Source organism: Lissotriton helveticus, chromosome 7, assembly GCF_964261635.1.
Source record: "Lissotriton helveticus chromosome 7, aLisHel1.1, whole genome shotgun sequence".
NCBI lineage: Eukaryota > Metazoa > Chordata > Amphibia > Caudata > Salamandridae > Lissotriton > Lissotriton helveticus.
This window is the reverse complement of record NC_136068.1, coordinates 188,148,056-188,167,851: the sequence shown is the minus strand read 5'-3', so window position 1 is coordinate 188,167,851 and position 19,796 is coordinate 188,148,056. Positions and strand designations below refer to the sequence as shown.

General features: G+C 44.0%; 1 protein-coding gene across 1 annotated transcript in view; it reads left to right on the top strand.

Annotated features, from left to right (window-relative positions):
• CDH22 (cadherin 22) overlaps positions 1–19,796 on the top strand; it is a 1,039,820-nt gene that overhangs the window by 707,530 nt on the left and 312,494 nt on the right. Inside the window, exon 6 of the mRNA XM_078651916.1 lies at positions 11,321–11,574. Coding sequence (XP_078508042.1) covers positions 11,321–11,574 — 254 coding nt within the window. The remainder of the gene's footprint in view (positions 1–11,320; positions 11,575–19,796) is intronic.

The following is a 19,796-nucleotide window of genomic DNA, read 5'->3' as shown; positions in this document are numbered from 1 at the left end:
AAATTCTTTTAAAAAAGCATTTTTTTAAAAAGCCAAAGGTGCCATGTGACGCTCATACATGCCCTTAGGGCATGTATGTGCGCCATATGCGCACACATGTAATTTTCAGGGGTGCAGCAGGGTGTTCTTGAAACACCCCTGCACCCTTGAAATTATTCTCAATTTGCGATTAGCAAATTGCGAATCGCAAATTGAGAATAATTTCACAGTCATTCCTATGGGCCTCCTGGCCTATAGAAATTAATGGGAAATTATTCAATTAAGGAATTTTAAGGAATCGCGAAACAATAGCCAATTCCTACATACATACCATTTTGCGATTTCTAAATAGCGATTCCTTAAAAATCGCTATTTAGGAATCGCAAAACGGAATGTTGATACATATGGCCCAAGATTCCTTTTTGCTTCTTCATTTTGATGTTCTTATTTGGGGATCCATTTTACTGTCACTCTAAATTGGAGTGTATAGTGAAGCCTTCTCCACAGATCACGGAGACAGCAAACATGAAGCAAAAGTAAAAATAAAAAAAATATTAAATTATCCAAAGAAAGCAAATAAAAACTTGAGAAGAGCATGCAAGATAACTTGTTTTATACTGGTCTGACTCAACATTTAGTAAGCAAGGCACTGATTGCTCGACCAAGCTACCTTTATAGAAATGGAATTACAGTTTTCCATTCCAGACCAAATGCCCAGCACCCTGCTCTGTAAGGAACATTGTCCTGCAAAGTAGTCTCTTTTACTTGAAGGATCTGGAAACAAAGCTAGACAATTCCTTGGAGCAGAAGCCTAGAGTTTATATTGGTGCATAGCAAGATTTGCCATCCAGATGCATCTCTGAGGATCACAGCCTGCAAGGTGATAGTTTAACCTGGATGTACCATGGGAGCAAATCAATAAAGCAGTTTCACTGTGCTGTACTTAAAGTATAGGACATTCAGAGCAGTAGTCGAACAGCATAAAAAACAATATGGGAACTGTGATCTGACTGCTACGAGGGTGGGGTCAGTGACTGTGGGGGATCAAATGCATGGTAACAAGAACAAACCATTCTGCAACTATTTTGTTGGTCTTTCACTTTCAGGTAATTGCATATAGACCTTAATGGAAAAATATGGTATACATACACACCTTAATGGAAAAATAAGTTCAACTAAGTTGAACTAATCAGTGGGAAATTCACTATTTTACATTAGGAAACTTCTGCTGGTTAATGTAATTACTGCAGATGTCTGTGTGACCAGACAGTCATAGAATTGAATCCTAGTTGATGCTGTGGGAATAGTTACTTAGCACTATGAAATCCTGGTCCGCGACAGAAAGAACTTAGAATATGTAAGCCATCATTTTAAACTTGCACTACTTAGTCTGAGATCGGATGCAGAAAAATGAGGGAAATGATTTAGGTTTAAAATGAAAGATGCTTTAAAAATATAGATTTTAGCAATATGCAATCAGACTGTACCTAGTGCAAACATTTTTTATGTGTCCATTAAAAACAGGCACTCCATTACTCTGCTCCTAACACACTTACATAGCCTTTAAAAAGAATAAATCTATGTCTCATGAAGCTCCAAGTGATTCAATCAATCACGGCTGATACAGGCTTCCAAGTAACCTTTACATTTGCAAATTAACCGATTGCACACGTTTACATTTCTATCAGGGAGCAAGCATCCTTGTTAAAAGGGTTGTTTTTTATTTAGCTGTCTATCCCTCCCTTGGCTCACGGTACATGCGACCTCATCCCTTGTCCTTTAATTCAAGAGATCTCAGCTGCCAGAATTTAACAGTTCTGGGATAGTTGTTCCTAGAGATTTCGCCCACTTCGACCCGCTGTGCATCTCTTTGTGCCAGACACAAAGAGATGCACACAGTCAAACATATAAAGACTAACATATAACACCCAGTAGCGGCTCCTGCAGGGAGTGCTGCAGGGTGGTGGTGCAGGGAGGGGCAGGGTGGGGGGTAGTAAACTCCGGCACACAGTCGAACCGAGGTAAGTACATAAATAAATAAATAAAATGAATTTATGCCCATGTCCTTTGTCCAGTTTCACACCAGAGCAGGAGCAAATGGCTCCTGGAACTGGTTTGAGCTGGACTATGCACAGGGACAGCAAATGTGTCCCCAGTGCATACTTTCTGGCACTCTAAGGGTGCACCCACCCAGCCCCAATACACTAAATCCTGTCTGGGAGGTGGCTACACCTCACTGTGACAGGATGCCTATCGTCATGCCTTCCTCTGCAGGAGCTTGGCTCTGCAACAGGAGAGCATAATCATGTATGTGGCTGGCAGCATCCATTTTGTGCTGCCCAGTTTGAGAAAGCTGGTGCAGAGTATACCGGTGACCCACATATGTCCCTATAGAAGGGTAGAATCATACCTCCCATGCCAGTCACTGGCATTGAGGTATGATTCCAAGGTGCTTGACACCAAACACAACATGTTTCTAAGCAGCCGTTTTAAAGTTAGCATTTACCGCAAGGTTATAATGCACTCAAACATATATGTCTGGATGCATCACAGACAACCCCGGAGAAGGATCTCCGAAGGCTGCAGAGGGGCTCTGTTCGTGCAGGGGCACCCTCTCACATAAAACCCAGCACCCTGCCATTGGGGTGACTGATAGGTATGTAAGTGAGTAATTTAGATAGATATAGTGAACCTATATCTTAAGTAAGTGGTGAAAGCACCAGCTTACACAGTCTGCTGTAGAAGGCTTATCGTGTCAATTTGAATGGCATCTTAGGGGTGGCATAATACATGATTCAGCCCATGGGAGGCCCCTGGGGTACCTATGACCTGGGTACATGGTGTACCATATACTAGGGACTGATAAGGGTACTCCAGAATACAATCTGAAATGTACCTAAAGTATGTGCTTTTCAATTTACAAGAGAAAGCAGATAGACTGGGCTCCTGGATAGCAGGATCCCAATCAGACTAGGCTAAAAACAGTGTGACATTAGCAAAAAGGGGGTAACCATAAGAAGCAGATACTACTTTCCTACAACCCGTTCAGTAGTCTTCGAGATATTAATGGTCAAAAATAATTGTATATTTTGGCAATTGGGTTTGCAAGAGTTTACCAGACTCTCATATGAGTGTCAATTTAAAAATAGATCGTTCTGATTGACCCAAGATGCTTTTTTCCCTTGGGGCATCTCACTACCAGAGGAGTCAGAATCCCACAAGAGTGAGCTCTCTGATTGGCTGGGGGCAACATGACCATTACAGGACTTGTGGACTTAGTCCCCAGTCCTGAAGGTGTTAAAAGAAATAAGTATATGGTGGCAGGGTAGGGATACAATGGTCCCCTAGGCCCCATAGGGACCCAGAGAGACACCCCCTCTCCTGGAGGCCAAAAAGACAAAAAATGAGAACATTTAAGTGATCTCGCAAGACTCTTGCGGGATCAAAAAAACAAATTGCAGCTGTGCCACACTTACTCCTTATAAGCTCAGGGCAGCTTACCCTCAGAGCCAAAATATATTGTTATGGAGAAGGGGCCATGCTGCCTCCCCCCTGAGCTATTAGAGGCCCCAGGGAGCCTACCCCTAGAGCCAATTCCTTTAAGGAAGGGGGGTCATGTAGCCCACTTCCCTGAGCCTTTAATGGCCCTGAGACCCCATATATGTGTGTTTGTGTGTATATATACCACTGGGTAGTTATAGTTAGGGTCGTGTTTCCAGAGGAAAAACATTTTTTTCCTAATAAATGTGGCTCATTTTCATGACTCTTCACAGAACTTTCCAAACATAAATGTTCTTCCACCTCATCTCCTTCCTGGAAAGTTTTGGGTGATCCATCGAGCAGGGGGGCTAGAAAAAGAGAGGGTCCTTTTGTTAGAATAAAAATGTCCTTGCTCTGTGGTTACATATTGTTCTGCAGAAGTTAGCATTCGCTGCCCCATTTTATATTTGGCCGCCATTTTGGTCCATGAGTGAAGCTAATATCTCTCTGCCTTTGCGAGAAGCAGCTCTGGAAATTTTCCTTTTCCTAAGGTTGGACCTTGCTGTACTAATGAATACACTGTTCTTATCAGCGCATACCTTTCCCACTAGATAGAGGCCTACTCCCACTAGTCTAGGAATGGGCGCAGGCAGAACGACTTTGGCATAGAGATAGTGAGTGCCCAGTCTCAGGATTGAAACTTATCCTCCTGTGCCTACTTTGTGTAGCTGCCTCCATCTAGAAATGTCCAGTCTGTGCGTGCCTTCTTTGGTTCTGAATCGTACATAATGTATCACCATGTTTTCTGATGTCAGTCCTCTCTGCTGCACCCCTACGCGACTGGGCAGACGGGGCTCCGCTCGAGTGTATCTGAATAAACATATACTTGGTTTGTATTCTCTACTGTCAGACTGACTCTTCATTTGTATGGAAGGCTGATGGTGGTTGCGAGTGACCCGGGTGGCCCTAATTGGGTCACTTCCTTCACCTTTTTCTATAGGAAAATTAGGCACAGCTACAGCCGAAACGCCTGAACGGAACAGCACCAAATTGGGCAGAAGGCTAGATCTTGGTGCAGAAAACAAGCTTTTGTGATTTGGTGGAAATCCATTTAGTAGTTTTTGAGAAAGTAATGCTCAAGGATCCACAGCAGAACCGCAAGCTCAACCACACGTTGTGATTGGCTGGTCGCAACCTGAAAGAAAAGTAGCAACCGCCATTTCAGGACTCGTGGACTTGTTCTCAGTCCTACAAAATACTATATAAGGGGGCATGGTAGGGGCACCTTGACCTCTTGGGATGTGCGGAATGAGATGCAAGAGGGAGCCTTCTGGGGTCAAATGGAAAATAAAATTATGGGGGTTCCACGATTCCACCGCCATGCCCAGCTCAGCATACCTGGGGCTTCATGGTGAATTCATGGATCCGGAGCAAATCCCCTGGGGTGTTGCTCTGAGTGTTGCAGTGGATAGGCAGATCCCTAGAACCTCCCAAAAATACTAAGAAGTGATGTGCCTTCTGGGGGTTTAACACACGGCCTTGTGTTCGACTCCCTTGTTGGTTTTACATTAAACTAGCCAGCCTAAGAATGCAGTAGCTAGGTTTCAGCATGCCATGTTTTGTGCAAATCTGTTCAAGTGAAATAAAGTTAAGGGGTGAAAAAGTGTATAAATTCCATCAGGAGACATGCATGTCCAGGATTGAAGAAGCTCCCTGGTACCAGCACACAACTCATGGCACAAGTATATATCACATAAGGCATATATTCATGAGGTCTCAAGGCCAATCAAATAACATTAGATGCATCATCTATGCCCGGTATAACCAGTATATAGTCTTTAAAAGGCTCCATATATGCCTTGTGGGCAGCAGAGATTTCATTTTATAGTAATTGGATGCATTGAAAGAGATATACTTTTGAGCTGTATTTATCTGTTCAATCTCTCACTGGCTTATTTTTTTTAAATGTCTCAGATCACATAAAGCAATGGAAATTTGACAAGCCTTAAGTATTTTCCCAAAACTTTAAACCATTGACATCTGTGAGGGAGTTTGTTCCACATGATGGTCTTTGCATCTGAAAGAATGCTCTCTTGCACTGGATTGATGGACCAACGTTATTTTGCTTAATTTGTGAAACTGTTTCTGAATCAGAACAGAGACTGAGGGGTAGATTTACGGGGTGTCTGTTTCACAAAAGTGACGCAAACCAGTGCAAAATGTTTTTTTAATTTACTTTCCAGCGCAAAAGCACTGCTTTGCGTTAGGTAGCATCAAAGATGCGTTACATTGGTGCATGGGCATTTCCATGCAACCACCCATGCTTTTTGATGCAAAACCCTTATGTAGCTTTACAAATATTTTGCGCTGGGTTAGAGTCACAAACGTGATACTAACCAGTACAAAATGTTTTTGCTAATTTACTTTCAAGTACAAACCTATGCTAGACTCAAGCACACATCCTTTTACTAAGGTGCATAGTATGTGGCACTCAGCATCAAAATTCTGCACTGGCGCCAGAGAGAGGAGAGTGCCAGTACTCTGTAGACATGGCACTCTCCTGCTCTCTTCCTCTCATACAACGCAGTGCGGCACTTTTGGCTGCTGCGCTGCGTTGCGTGACACTTTTGGAAATTTGGCCCAGAGTGTGCAGCCCATAGTGAAGTATGGTCCTCTGTGGTGTGGGGTTATTTCCTGTCAAGCTTCAACAGATGGTACAAAAGGGGGTGGTGTGGACGGAGCATCTGAATCAATCAAACACTCACACCCAGTCAAAAGATCTGGGTTTAATCCATCACCGTTCTTTAGCTCACTCTGCCACCCCATTTCAGACATGGCTATATGCAAATCAGTCTGACCCTGTGCCTCATGGGAACAGTCCAGCCCGAACTGCCAAGCAATGTCTTCCCTGGACCGGAAATAAGCTTACGAGGACCGGTTTCTGGCATTCCAGCCGTCTTCAGCCCGGCTTGCTTGAATCCAGTGGCAAAGTGAGCAAGGGACTCACGTCTGAGCATACCCTGCCACACTTATGGCGGCCAAAAGCGGTACAAAAGGGGGTGGTGATGGACGGAGCATCTGAATCAATCAAACACTCACACCCAGTCAAAAGATCTGGGTTTAATCCATCACCGTTCTTTAGCCCACTCTGCCACCCCAGTTCAGACATGGCTATATGCAAATCAGTCTGACCCTGTGCCTCATGGGAACAGTCCAGCCCAAACTGCCAAGCCATGTCTTCCCTGGACTGGAAACAAGCTTCCGAGGACCGGGTTCTGGCATTCCAGCCATCTTCAGCCCGTCTTGCTTGAATCCAGTGGCAAAGTGAGCAAGAGACTCATGTCTGAGCATACCCTGCCACACTTATGGCGGCCAAAAGCGGTACAAAAAGGGGTGGTGATGGACGGAGCATCTGAATCAATCAGACACTCACACCCAGTCAAAAGATCTGGGTTTAATCCATCACCGTTCTTTAGCCCACTCTGCCACCCCAGTTCAGACATGGCTATATGCAAATCAGTCTGACCCTGTTCCTCATGGGAACAGTCCAGCCCGAACTGCCAAGCCATGTCTTCCCTGGACCGGAAACAAGCTTCCGAGGACCGGTTTCTGGCATTACAGCATCAACAGACAGCTTTTGATGGAAGGGTTTCAGGGAACATGTCCTGGGAGGGTGTATTTGCGCACCTGGAAGAAGTAGACAGGTTTGGTTTTTGTTGTGCAGTGTGTAGTGGATGCCAGCTGGACAAAAAATGTTGATCAGTTGCATGGCAATAAATGCCATTTTTTATGTCTGGATGAAGCTGGATTTAGGGGAGTGAGGGAATTTGTGACAATGATTCTAATAAGGGAACACAAATAACATGTTGTGGAAACAGATGAGGGAGAGATAAATTAAATAGACATGATGTGCCAGCGCCCATTGCTACTATTGTAGTTGGAAACCATTCACTTGGCTGTCGGTAGTCTGGCCCTCTCTCAGCCAGAGCGGTTTTAAACAACAGCTGTTTGAAGCAACTTTAATGCTTGTTATGGCTTTGGAGGAGGGGGGCTGTTTTGTGATGCTATTTAATGATAATATTTAATTTCTATAAGGCTAGGGTTGCTTATGTTGTGCTTCCTGCTTGTGTTTAATGGGAAAAATTAAGCATTTCTTGGTCATACTGATTCTCCAACGTCCGACTGTGGTTTTGTTCACTGTTGTTTTCATGGCATGCGTCTGATTCTCTCTAGCATCTATTCCTGATGTGTTGAAGAGACATTTGTTAGCTTTTTGTGCACAGTATTTGTTTTCTTGTTCCTGAGGGACTCTCATTTTGGGGATGTATGATGGTACAACGCGTACCGTTACAACGCGTCCCTTTACGACGCAGTTTTAACAACGCAAGTCGTTACAACGACTTGCGTTGGGGGGGCGCTGATAGTGAATAGTTTAATTTACTATTCCAACACCAGTCCCCGTGGATCGTAGGGAAGGTGTTGGATAGTAAATTAAACTATCCCCTATCCTAGAGCGCCCTCCAGCAAAGTCGTTGTAACGACTTTCGTTGTTAAAACTGCGTCGCAACGGTACCGCGTTGTGGCGGTTCCGTTGTAAACGATGTTTCCCCATTTTGGAGAACCTGAGGTCTGTTATTCTACCTGTTCTCTAAGATCATTTATGGGGCTCCCTTTCCTGGTGGTTTCTCCTCTTATGGAGGACCTTTCTACCACACCCACTTAAGCACAATGTAGGTAATTTTAGCATAGTCAGTATTTGCCAATAGCTTCCTGCCCTTCCATTCTCTCCACTTCAACACAATATAAAGAAAGGCTAAAAATGCCTATTTTCCATCTTCCAGAAAGTTTCTGGGACCATTTTCCAAATTTAGGAGGGATTCATTTAAAGTATGATGGATTATCCGAAGAGGGAATATTTTTAGATAAATACTTGACGGAATATCCCATTGTATAGCTTTTTATTAGTATATGATGTCATCATTGACTCAATCACAGTTTTCCTAACATTTATGAAACATCAACCTTCAATATGTTTTACAAAAACAGTACACATAAAAGTCAAATTTTGCTATCTTTTTGCAGAATGATCAAAGTAAAATTCCAAAGCTCCTTTTCCAGCAGCATGGTATCAATGGGTGCCGCATTCAGAATGTTAGAGCTCTAGTTCTTCATGAAAACTCTGTATCCTTTTGCTTGGGGTTAGCAAGGAAGACCTGGGTTGCAGCTGTAAAGAGGAATACTTTAGCTGTAGACTAGGATTCTCCCTGACCAGCAACGAGACAATCTATGTACAGTAGTATGGCACTGGGCAACTGTTTATATGTAATATTTTCTGTTTGCTCAGATATAATTAGGTTAATTCTGGATATTGGGTGGAGGGCAAGTCGGGCATGTTTTGTAATTTGTATGGATGAACTGGAGGATGTCAGATCTAATTTAGGGGTGGTCGAAAACACGTGTAATTCAGTGTAGATGAATCACACCGAATTACCTAAGAATTCCGCAGTATTCTGCATAATTACGCTAGAAGAGCAATTATGCATTTAGCACAATTTCTTAGCAAACAAATGCCCTCTTGCATCCAAAATAGGTGTAAAAATGCATTTTCCACTAACAAATGGTGCTGAATGCAACAGGACATGAATGGAAAGCATAAGCAGCTGCTCACACTCGCTGAATGTGCTCTTTGGGAGAATACTCCCCCAACTTACTCCTGTCACATAACACCATTTAGTGCTATTATCTTAGTGCAAAATGCACACAGGAATCCAAAATAGATTCTAAATGTGGCAGAACATGAATAGAGGGCATGAGCAGCTGTTCACTCTTGCTTTATGTGCTCTCGCTGTAGGATTCTTTCCCCCAAAATACTGTTAATTACGTGAGCAGGAGTGATTGTGTCATTATCAGTAATTCTGCATCAAAGAGTAATGTGGAATTACTGAAATTACTCTGCTTACTCCAGCATAAATGAAGTTCCATTTGTCTGGTGAAATGCACAAAATCCTTTTTACAAAGTGTTGTGTTTTGAGGATTCTGCCTTAAGAGAGCACAGTGTGAAGATGTAAATTGACCTTGGTCTTCTCATTCTGGATGCCATTCGAGAGATGCTCTGGCACTCCCTTCTTAAATAAATTGATTTCTGGTTGTTTGTGGTACCCTCTTATTCCAGCCAATAGCTGTCTTACCAGTCCATCCATAGGATTACTCTCTCTGGGTTTCTGGCCAACTTCACTGTCTGGTATCTGACAGTGGCTCCACTGGTTACAGAGTTGTTTGGTGCAGTTGGGTATCCTTGCTTCCTGTTGTTGGGGGAAGTTGATTATTTTAATGTATTTTAACAAATAGATCATCGGACTCAGAGCCACTTGAATTGAAACTTGGTCGGGTTCATTGCTTTGGCGGTCTAGCTGCTACTTTGTTCTGGGGCTTCTAGGTTTATGCAAACTGAAATAGATGTAAAGTTTCCATGTGCATAAAGAATTTTTTTTTTCTCCGACCAAAACCCTGGTCTGGGTTTGCTTTCAGAAATCAAAAAATGCAAACCAGTCTGCCACGACATGGCACCCTAGCTGGCACTTACATTTTCCGCCAGCTTATTTGATATTACTTGGCAAAAATCCTCCACCAGAGCATAAGGAAGCTCTGAATTTGGAAGGTGGATCGCTGCAGGGTAGCTGAGGTGGGACCACCATATCTCCAGTTGCTTAGGGTCGCTCAACAAAGCCCCTAGTTAGTCTCCTACATGCACTTGCTGACCAAGAGCTTGAGGGATGAAGGCAGGAGATAAAGTTCTCTCACCTCTGGTCCATAAGAGAAATTCTTTAAATGTATTGCATACTCCTTTAATGGAGCCACCATATATGGCCAGGGTGTCTGTGCAGATACTGAATGTGGACCCTACAGAACCATCATTGTGTCTACAGAAACAACCCTTAGCCTGCATTTGGAAAAGAGTCAGATATTTCCTCACTCTCAAATGGTGGTCTGGGTGTGGTACCGATGCAAAGCATCCATTAAACCACTTTTTTGTGAGGTGCAAGCTTCAGTAACATGATATATGAGGACAGAGATTCCCTCTCATCACTCCGCTAAAGAGTCGAGGTTCTCTTTTGGATGTGCATCGTCATACGGGCAAGTACCGACTTTGTACTATAGAAGCCGCCTTCTACCAGAGGTACATATTCAATAACCAAGCCCACGGGTACTTGGTTGCACGGCAGACGTCTTGGGCTGCAGTTACAGGCACTATCATCCAGTTTATTCTACAATAGCACTTTTAAGCTCTATGTTCTTTGATACTCAGTGTTTGTTTTGCCTAGGATGAATCACTGTTGGGTTCCATTACGTCTTCTTTCATTGTGTCACAAATCTCCATAAGATGTTCATTCATTTTGCTATTTTCTCTAAAGTTCATGCTCTTTTCCGGTTGTTATTGATTTTGAAGCACTGATAGGTCATATGGTCTACTTGAGAAAGTGAAGTAAGGAAGGAAAGTAGGGGAAATTATGACTTCAGATGAGTTTTTCATACATTACAAGATACGAATAGGGATATACGATTAGTGATATGTATTTATTTTCTGTCAGAGATTTGTTCATGTATGTACTAGGGTGGTGTTCTCAGCTTGGTTGTTGTCTTCACTGTGTTTGCACTTTTCTGCTTTCTGTTGTCAGCTCATTGGACATGTATTGTGCACCCTTCCATTTACTAAGGCTCTTTGCATGGGATTCTGGCTCTCTACTTTGTGAGCAAGAAGCTGCTGATAGTTGTTCATCCACATCTCACCTATAAATATTTGAAACTAAGCACATTTTACTCTTGTCTCTTGCTAACATAATCATCTTCTGTTCTGTACCAGCCCCTGAACTTTGAGGCAAAGAAAGTGCACACAGTGGTGGTGGAAGCACTGAACAAGTTTGTGGACCCGAGGTTTGTGGATCTTGGCACCTTTCGGGATCAGACGATTGTTATGGTGAGCGTGACCGATGTGGACGAACCGCCCGAATTCCAGGCTCCAGGTGAAGTCATGGAGGTTCAAGAGGATGCCCGGGTGGGAACTGTGGTTGGAGTCATCACTGCTTTGGATCCAGATGCTGCAAACAAACCAGTGCGGTAAGACACCTTTTTTTACCTTTTGTTTTTTAAGTTTACTCCCTTCATGAGATTATCTTCCTCTGACCCACAACATTTTGGTCTAATGACAATAAAGTAGATATATTCTGAAAAAGCCATGATGAATGGTGCCACAAACAGCAGCACAATTGTATTTGAAGAAGGGAGAAAGTGCAAACACCAGTATTGACTTAACCATGTTCTAGATTCTACATCAATCAATCAGTATTCTTATAAAGTACGACTACTCACTTGTGAGGGTCTAAATGCACTGGGGGGAGCGGTGCTGGGTATGCAGTTGTCTGAACTGGGGTGGCAGAGTGGGCTAAAGAACGGTGATGGATCAAACCCAGATCTTTTGACTGGGTGTAAGTGTTTGATTGGTTCAGATGCTCCGTCCATCACCACCCCCTTTTGTACCGCTTTGGCCGCCATAAGTGTGGCAGGGTATGCTCAGACGTGAGTCCCTTGCTCACTTTGCCACTGGATTCAAGCAAGCTGGGCTAAAGACGGCTGTAATGCCAGAAACCGGTCCTCAGAAGCTTGTTTCCGGTCCAGGGAAGGCATGGCTGGGCAGTTCGGGCTGGACTGTTCCCATAAGGCACAGGGTCAGACTGATTTGCATATAGCCATGTCTGAACTGGGGTGGCAGAGTGGGCTAAAGAACGGTGATGGATCAAACCCAGATCTTTTGACTGGGTGTGAGTGTTTGATTGGTTCAGATGCTCCGTCCATAACCACCCCCTTTTGTACCGCTTTGGCCGCCATAATTGTGGCAGGGTATGCTCAGACGTGAGTCCCTTGCTCACTTTGCCACTGGATTCAAGCAAGCCGGGCTGAAGACGGCTGTAATGCCAGAAACCGGTCCTCGGAAGCTTGTTTCCGGTCCAGGAAAGGCATGGCTTGGCAGTTCGGGCTGGACTGTTCCCATAAGGCACAGGGTCAGACTGATTTGCATATAGCCATGTCTGAACTGGGGTGGCAGAGTGGGCTAAAGAACGGTGATGGATCAAACCCAGATCTTTTGACTGGGTGTGAGTGTTTGATTGGTTCAGATGCTCCGTCCAGGTCTTGAAGTCCTTCCTGAATTGCGACAGAGATGGTGATTGCCTGAGGTGCAGAGGTGGGGAGTTCCAGGTCTTTGGAGCAAGTTAGGAGAAGGCGCAGTAAGGAAGGCCACACCGGCTATCTCGCATCTGTCCATGCTTGATTCTGTGTAACCTCTCTCACTGTTCTTATGGACCTACTACCACACCTTCAGGTGCATAAAACCTCCATTGAATGTGTTCACAAAGTATGCAATTCTGTCCTAACACTATTGTATGCATGCTTTGCCCGGACTAATTCTCTGTGCATCAAGGGTAAAGTGTAAAGCCTATAATACACAACAAAGTGCATATGGACTCAGGTACTTTATCATTTATCACACTTATATCTTACTCTCTCATCCCTCACCTCCCCACACATAGGTGTATGCACATTTATGCAGACACCTACATTCATTGCACATATTTACCCAAGTGTATGCTGTCTCTTCTGATTTCTTGCACACACGTTGTCACACTTTGTGGATGACAGATCATATCTTGTAAAAGTGACATGTCACCTAGCTGACACATATAAGTTCAAAGTACCTGCACATGATCATGCTACACCACTGACGGTACAGAAGCAGCTTCCTTGCCACGCTTACCACTACATGAACCCTTATGAGGGTTTAGTTAGCCAGAAGGCATGGCTGCTAGTGTTCTTTTTGGCAGCTTTAGCCTTAGGCAAGCTCCCTTACGAACTTCACTCTGTAGCCTAGGAATCATTCTTTAGGAAAAAGCTCAAGTCTTGGCTTTTTGTTCTGGGATCATTAATTCAATCTCTCATTAGTTTCTAATGCTGGTATACTCTTTGGAGCAGCTGTTGCGCTGTACAACTCAAAGGCACTCATTCGCTCATTCATGCAGTACGCACCATCCGTCTCCTGGCATGTATTTTTCTCTCCTTACCTCACTATGGAGTGTCACCCACCCCATCTTCCCTCCGCACACATCTTCATCCTCTATTTCCCACTCCACAATGTATGGTGTACTCTTATTTTCCCACTTCTCTTCTGACAGAGCACACACTTGCGTTCCTCATGTTTCATATGTACTGCAATCCTACCTTTCCTCATTTCTTTATATACACAAGTGTTTGACTGTTTGTGTTGCAGCATGTACGTGTGTGCTTGTGTGACCTTGTATTTTTATGAATACGAGCAATCATGCACTGTAGCTGTGTGTGCTGCCTATAATGGGTTTATTTGTGTGTCTTTACGTACGCCTGTGTATGTCTATATCCATAATTCCTGTTTGTCTGTGCTTATGTGCATGTGTTTGTGGGTCTGTTGCTGTTGGTTTATGTACAGCTGTCACCCATGTCTCTACCAAACCACCTCTGTTCGTTCTATTTTGCCTGTGACCACTACATCACCCTAAATGTGCCCTGGGTACCCATCTCTTAAGCCCACTTCTCCCCATGCCACCATTTACATAGTGTGACTTAACTTTGTCTACATGCTCCTTTCCCCTTCCACATTGCAGTCTCACCCACCCTTACCCCTTGTGAGGAAACACTGACCCTGCACTTTCCATGTCGGTTTGACCTCCATGCAAGTGGACAAATCTACACCTACTTGGCCATGGGCCCATATATACTAGCACATCTAACTCCAGTGCCCGTTCAATGTGTGTCCCCTGCACAGACTAACACTTTACTCGTGCTGGAGCATGAAGCACTGGACGGTCATGCAGTGTTTAAATTGTTGGAAAAATAAGTGCCGAGGCCATCGTCAGGAGGCCACTGCAGCTTGCACCAGCCCATTGCTCCTGTCAGTGCTGCCTATGATAGAACCAACTCAACTATTAACCATGAAACCCTACATGTGTGACAATTCAGACTATTCCAGGCCCCCAAAGATGTAGGAATGGCGTGGAAGGCTGGTAATTGCTGTTTTCAGATAAATTAAATTATTAACCAACGGTTGTTGTGCTCGTCTGTATATAAGGCAAACACACAGCCATGTGGCAAACTGTCATAAGCACCGCTGTTGACAATAAAGTGCTGGTGTTGAGAACCGGAAAGCACTGGCTCAAATTAAGAATTTGGGTACATGACAGGAGTCTCTAGTTGATGTGAAACTACCAGACAGTCCTTGCTTCTTAGCCAAAACACTTTGCATGAAAAATCTGCACTACAATCAACAGAACACAACATCCTTCTAGCTAAAATATATGGCTTGCTGAAGGTCGTACAGATGTGGTCTGAGACCTCTTTATAGGTTTGTGGACATCTGTGGTCTCTGCTGTGGAGTCTGCGTATGAGGGGAAATGTTGTATCTGCTGCTCAGCCTGTGTGACTGTGGTGTGGAATGTTAGTGAGTGATAATGCTGTGAAATGTTTGATGCGAAGAGTTAGTTGGAGGATGGGCTGAGCAGCAGGAAGGCTGTTCCTGGTGGGGCTCTTCATTACACATTTGATCTTAACATCTTAATAAAGCAACTTACAATGTCTACACTTGGACTACTGGATCCCATCCTCATCGCCAAAATATTGTAATCAAATGATGACATCCAGTAGTCCAAGTGTAGAAAAGATTAAGGGCCATATGTATCAAGGTACCAATTTGCGATTCTGTAATAGCGATTTTTAAGAAATCGCTATTTCAGAATAGCAAATTTTTGAGATTTCTTGATATTCCTTAATTGCGAATTCGCAAATTGCAAATTCTAAATTAAGGAATACTTTCCCGTTCATTTCTATGGGCCAGGAGGCCCATAGGAAGGAAAGGGAATTTATTCCCAATTTGCGATTCGCAATTTGCGAATCGCAAATTGAGAATAATTTCAAGGGTGCAGGGGTGTCCAAAGGACACCCTGTTGCACCCCTGAAATAAGCATGGGTGCACATGTGGTGCACATATATGTCCTAAGGGCATGTATGTGCGTCACATGCCAATTTGAAAAATGCTGAAATGTGCATTTTTCAAGGAAATCGCAACTTACCACCAACTAGAAGTTGGTGGTCATTTGCGATTCCTTAAAGGCATTTAGCAAAAAAATTTGGCTTCATACATTGCATTTAAGGAATCGCAAAATTTCCAATACCTTAAATGCAATTGCAAAATAAGGAATCACAAATTTTGCAATTCCTTATTTTGCACTTGATTTTACTTCATACATACCATTTTGCAAATTTGCATTCGCAAAGGCCGAATTTCGGCCTTTGCGAATGCGAATTTGCTTCATACATATGGCCCAAGATTTCTACGCTTGGACTACTGGATGTCATTATTTGATTACAATAGGAAACGTGTACCGATGCTTCCCATATGGTACCTATTTAGTGTATTTGAGGCAAGCTTCCACTGCTGAAGCCTATTTGGGACGTGCTCTTTGTGTGCAAAGGAGGCTTTTGCTCTAAATGCCCATGTGGTACCTGTTCATTTTGTATAAGGGGAACTTGCACTGCTATTTTCCTCATATTGGTTCCTGAAATGTGTGAGAGGGAAGCTTCCACTGCCGAGGCCAATGTGCTGTTTCCTCTTCATGTGAGAGAGAATCTTACATTCCTGTTGACCTTGTAGTATCTAATCTCTGTGAGGGAAAGAGTGCACTGCTGATGACTGTGCTGAGCATGTCACACATGTGAAAAGGACAGTGGCAGCTGCCACATAACTGAAGTGGAGGTGGGGGACGCAGGATTTGGCGAACAATAAATATATTTTTTTTAACGTACCTGTTGACGCTGGTCGCCTCGGTGCTCTTCTCTGGCTTTCCTCCCAGCAGTCACTGGGACACAGGCTCCCCACTCAATCCAGGCGCTGCTCTCATGCTATACCTAGCATGAAAGCAGTGCCAGGATTGGTCGGAGCTGCATATTTTCAACTCAGATAGCGCCTGGGCATCTGCGCTGGTTGTCCAACCCTGCTGTGCAGCACAGCTGTATTGGAGAAACCTAAGTGTGCATGTCTGTTTGGCCGGCCTAAAACGGCCGGCCAAACCGACATGCGCACTTTACAGTGCCCCTCACTCCTTCCCCTGCCATGGTCCGGCCCCGTCCCACCCTACACAGACGACGGGTCATTAAGTCAACAGAAAATAAAATAATAACATTGTTCTATCATCATTTTATTTTTGGCTGACTGACTTTGACAAGTGGGGCCACGCTACCCCTGCTATTACAGAGGAGCCGCCACTAAAAGGGAAGCCTGCATCGCTGCCTGCATCTCTTTTAATGTTTTGCTCCGCCTTTCACAATGTGCTCATCACCTCACCTTGCACCCTGTGCATCTTCCATTCAGCCCGTCATTCCTGCAGGCACCTTGTGTCCCACCCTTGAATCCTCCGTCCCTCCCGTGCACCAGACTCCACATTTGGGAACCCTTCACTGTCTCTCCCGTCACACCCTTTCTTCCCATGTGCACCTTTCACTCCCGAGCCCTCTCAGCTTTCCTCTTCGCACCCACTCTGCTCCTGCTTACACTTAGTACTCCTCCTTCTGACCTGTCCTCTCTCTCCTTGTACCTGTACCCTGTGACCAGCCCCCTCCCCCCACCATTACACTCCTCCTCCCGGAGAGTGCCAAAGATCAAAGGTTTGGGCTTTTTTTCGGGGCCAAACGTTTCCCTACCTAACAAAGCAGACACGGGGCAGGCGATGCTTTATTTGTAACAAAACAAATGAAAGTAAGTTCAGTGGCCGAAAATCGAGTCCTAGCTTTGATTGGACTTCATACCTTTTTTTATTCCACCACCCTTCACTCTTGTCTCTTAGCCCAATCACTCTTTTCATGAGGCTGGCATAATCTTCCATAAATTAAAGCATTTCGTAATTTCCTAGCATTACGCCAATACACCAAGGCCCACATGCATCAACAATGCCATTTGCGATTCCTTATTAGCGAAAAATAAGGATTCGTTAATAAGGAATAGCAAAAGGCTATGCATGAAGAAATTGCTAAAAAAAGATGTCTTAATATTCCTTGACAATTAAGGAATACCTCCCAATTCATTCCTATGGGCCTAGAGGCCCATAGGAATGAATGGGAAGACATTCTCAATTTGCGAATCGCAATTAGCGAATCGCAGATTGAGAATGCAATTTCAAGGGTGCAGGGGTGTCCAAAGGACACCCCGTTGCACCCCTGAAATTGATCTGTGCATTTATGTTGTGCACACACATGCCCTAAGGGCATGTGTGTGCGCAACATGAACATTTGAAAAATGCACAAAAGTGAATTTTTCTAAGTTTTTGCAAATTAACATGAAGTTGAACTTCATGATAATTTGCTACTCCTATTAGCGAAATCGCTAATTTTTTTTACTTTGACGCATTGCATTGCATTTTAGGAATCTCAATTTGGGATTATTTAAATGCAATCGCAATTTAAGGAATCTCAATTTAGAGATTCCTTAAATTGCGATTTTTGCATTTGGGATGATGCATCCCAAATGCAAAAATACCGGTTGCAAAGGGGCAGATACTGAGAATCTGCCCGTTTGCGACGGGTTTTTAGCTTGATCCATGTGGCTGCATGTCTTGTAATTATACCTCCATTCAGAGGAAAATCCCATCGCAGAATCGTGGTACAACACTTTTTCATAGTTTTCCCAATTTTCTCCTAATTACGGAAAAAGAAAATATGCAGCTTTTCGGCACAGCTCTAGTTCGTTGTTATCCCTACTTGCTCCTTTTTTCAATGTTTCCCTACCTTTCTGTCCCTCCTTCTTTCTCTCTTTCCTTCCTTTCGCTTTTTCTCTTGATCCAAGTTTGATACTATCCACGTCCTTTCTGCATTAACGATTGGCATTTGCCAATGGTTGATGTGATTGGCCTTCTATCTGTCTCTACCGCTACAAACTGTACCCCACATCCACCCCACAGAAATCACCCCTCCCTATCTTTTCTGTACACTTCATAACTTCCGTTCCGAGTCTGTTTACAGTGCGCCTTCCTGGCGCGTTCTCTATTCTTCCTGCTATCGCTCGGTACCATGTGGGTTTCTGTGCGTCTGACGCACGCGCGCACACACACTGTTAAAAACATCATCTCCTATAAAGCCTCGTTTCCCCTGCCCCGAGGCGCTGACTGTGCGGCTGCTCTCGCGCTGCTCCTCTCAAGTATGCACAGGATCTGAGGAAGCCCTTGATTTCCGCACACAGACTGGAAGGCACACAGTGTTTCTGTGCCTGTCCGTGCTTCTTTGAGGCTGAACGTTTTGCGAGGAAATGAGTGGGGGTGGGTAGGAGCAGTGTGGAGTCTGGTGTGGCGGCTGCAAGGAGAGAGGTTTATTTTATTTTATTTTATTGAATGCGTTTTTATGTAGCGCGGACTTTACCCGAAGGTGTCAGAGCGCTTCACAATAGGAACAGTAGTGGAACATGAGGAAAAATTACATGTCAGCGTGTTACAAGAGCAAACGTTACGTTACATAAGGCAATAGTGACAATTGTGCATGTATCAAGAGCAAGCAAAATACAAGAGGTAGCAAACGATACTTTACAAAAGGAAAAAAAGTGACGTGTATATGTTACAAAAGTGTAAAAAGTACAAATAGAGGTATAATACTGCACTAAAAGGCAGATACTCAAAACACAAGAACAAACATTATGTTACATGAGGCAATGGCGGCAATTGTGCATGTATCAAAAGCAAACAAAATACAAGAGGTAGCAAACGATACATTTCAAGAGGGAAAGTGACGTGTGCATGTTACAAAGGAGTACACAATACAAGTAGAAGTATAATACTGCAATAAATGGCAGACTCCCAAACCACAAGAACACATTGGGAAGGCACTTCTAGTCATGTAGAACAGAATTTCCTATAAAGGATAGACTTCCTTCAGATAATAGAGAGGGCATGAATTAAGTTTGGAAGTGTCTTTGAAGGAGGAGAGCTTTGAGGTCAGTTTTGAAGGCCTGGGAAGAGATGGTGGTCCAGAGCTGAGGCGGAAGTGAGTTCCAGATTCTCACTGCCATGCCTGAAAAGGATTGGGCCATCGACCTTTCCTTCTTGAAAGTGGGAGGTTCAAGCAATAGGTTTTCCGCAGCGCCTGTCTGAGCCAGGTAGCAGGGGCGTAGCACGAAATGATGGGGGGACCCTGCAGACAGTGGCGTAAGGAAACTCGAGGAGGCCCCCTGCATAGCATGCATGCATGTATTTATTTATTTATGCATTTTTATATAGTGC